Genomic DNA, 1,837 nt, shown 5'->3' on the forward strand with positions numbered 1-1,837 from the left:
GATGCGCCAATGCGCTTCTGCAATCCACGAGAGGGGAGCCCCATTGGACACCTGAATTGGTTTCATTGACGGTACAGTGCGTGGAATTTGTCGTCCAGGAAATGGGCTACAATCAGTAGCGTACAACGGGCACAAGGTTCGTGATGATGTTGCTGAATTCGCTAACGCTACGTTAGAGAAAACATGCTTTGAAGTTTCAAGCGATCACGTCGCCGGATGGCATATTTGTGCACTTGTATGGCCTAGAACCGGGGTCACGACATGATGCGTATGTTTTGGACCGCAGCAACATTGTTCCGTATTTGCACGATCGCTTAGTGTCCGATGGGACGCCCTATGTCGTTTACGGCGACCCGGTCTATGGAGTCAACAATGTGATCCTGAGTGGGTTCAAAGGATCGCGATTGACCTCATCGCAAAAATTGTTCAACAGTGCCATGAGCTCTGTTAGGGTGAGCGTCGAGTGGGGATTTGGACTTGTTGCGAAGCTTTGGACATTTATTGATTACCATGGAGGCCAAAACCTTGGTTCACAGCCTGTTGGAATGCATTGTGCAGTAGCTGTTCTACTGACAAATATTCATACATGCGTAAAAGGCGAAACCAAATCTCAACGTTTTTTGGCGTCCAACCTCCAAGCCTGGAAGATTATTTGTACTCCCAGTCGAATCATTAATCATGCAATTCTGTTTTCATTATTGCTTTGGCACAAATGAGCGCAACACTTCCAGTGTTTCTTGAATAAGTTTCCATTGGTTCTCTCTGTCTCGCTTGTCCAGTTCAAGTCGAGCTTCCCTTTCGGCCTTGTCCAGGGCAAATCTTGCTTCTTCCAGCTCTAGGCGTCGTTGGGCCAATGCGTTTGCTTGTAAGGCACTTTGGATTTCCGACGTCTTGATTTCATTTGCACGCTCAAAGTGCAATGCAAAGCTGTCTAAAGCACTTCCTGTTCTTGTTACCTTCTGAATCTTTCGCGGTTTTCTCTCCTTGGTGTCCTCCGACTCTGCATCACTGTCGCTTGGAACATCAAGCGACTTTTTCTTCTCGGCGTGCGCTCGCATCGCAGCATCCCTCAGCCTCTCACCGTCACTCTCACGCTTTTCGACCTTGGCAAGCTTCTCTTCCTTTAGCATGCGCTTTCGAGAGTGCGATTGATCTATCTGTGTATGAGTCAGCATGTCAGCATCATTGTCCTTTAAAGCTCTTACCAAGTCAACAATGTCTTGCAGGAACTGCTCACGCTCGCTGTACTCTTCTTCGGTTCCCGATGCTCGCAAAGAGCTGATGGTGTTGCGCTTGAACGCATCAGTAGATCGTCGAAACGCTTGCGGCACGAAGCGCTTGTCAGTCCATCTCCGTACGTCATGCACATTCTCACGGCAACCTCGTCCCATCGCGACTTCACCGCTCCATAAGGAGCGTCATATGGCTGAATGTGCATTACCTCTTTTAAGAGATCGATATCTGAAGCTGATTTGAACCGGAATGCTGCTTTGCGCTTGGCGTTCTCGTTCATGGGAAGGAATCGGACGGAAGAGGTCACAAGGAAAAAGTTTTCACTATGAGCTGTTCGGACAGTGAAATTCTCGAATCGCTTTATACGGATGTGTCGGATAAGTGGCCTCACAGTGATTTCTCACAAGGAATTCTACTTAGCAGAATTCGTCTAATACATTGGCAGAGAACTTCTATCCACATTGGTTTGATAATCTATGTCACTGTTAATCCAAGTCAAATCCGATGTCGTCAATATCTTCGTCAACATCGTCATCGTTTTCGTCTGAAGTGTCACGGACAACCGATGCCATAAGTGCTTGATCCCAATAATATCTATTTGATC

The 1,837-nt window shown here is 47.3% G+C and overlaps 1 protein-coding gene across 1 annotated transcript; it reads right to left on the reverse strand.

Annotated features, from left to right (window-relative positions):
• Nucleotides 1-695: 695 nt before the first annotated feature.
• On the reverse strand, nt 696-1,513 carry H310_11608 (hypothetical protein; the record flags this gene model as incomplete). The annotated part of the gene is made up of 3 exons (XM_008878336.1): nt 696-1,157; nt 1,206-1,337; nt 1,442-1,513. 3 exons carry the CDS (start codon nt 1,511-1,513, stop codon nt 696-698), a joined length of 666 nt encoding a protein of 221 aa, XP_008876558.1.
• Nucleotides 1,514-1,837: the final 324 nt, after the last annotated feature.

Source organism: Aphanomyces invadans (assembly GCF_000520115.1).
Source record: "Aphanomyces invadans strain NJM9701 unplaced genomic scaffold supercont1.32, whole genome shotgun sequence".
NCBI lineage: Eukaryota > Oomycota > Saprolegniomycetes > Saprolegniales > Verrucalvaceae > Aphanomyces > Aphanomyces invadans.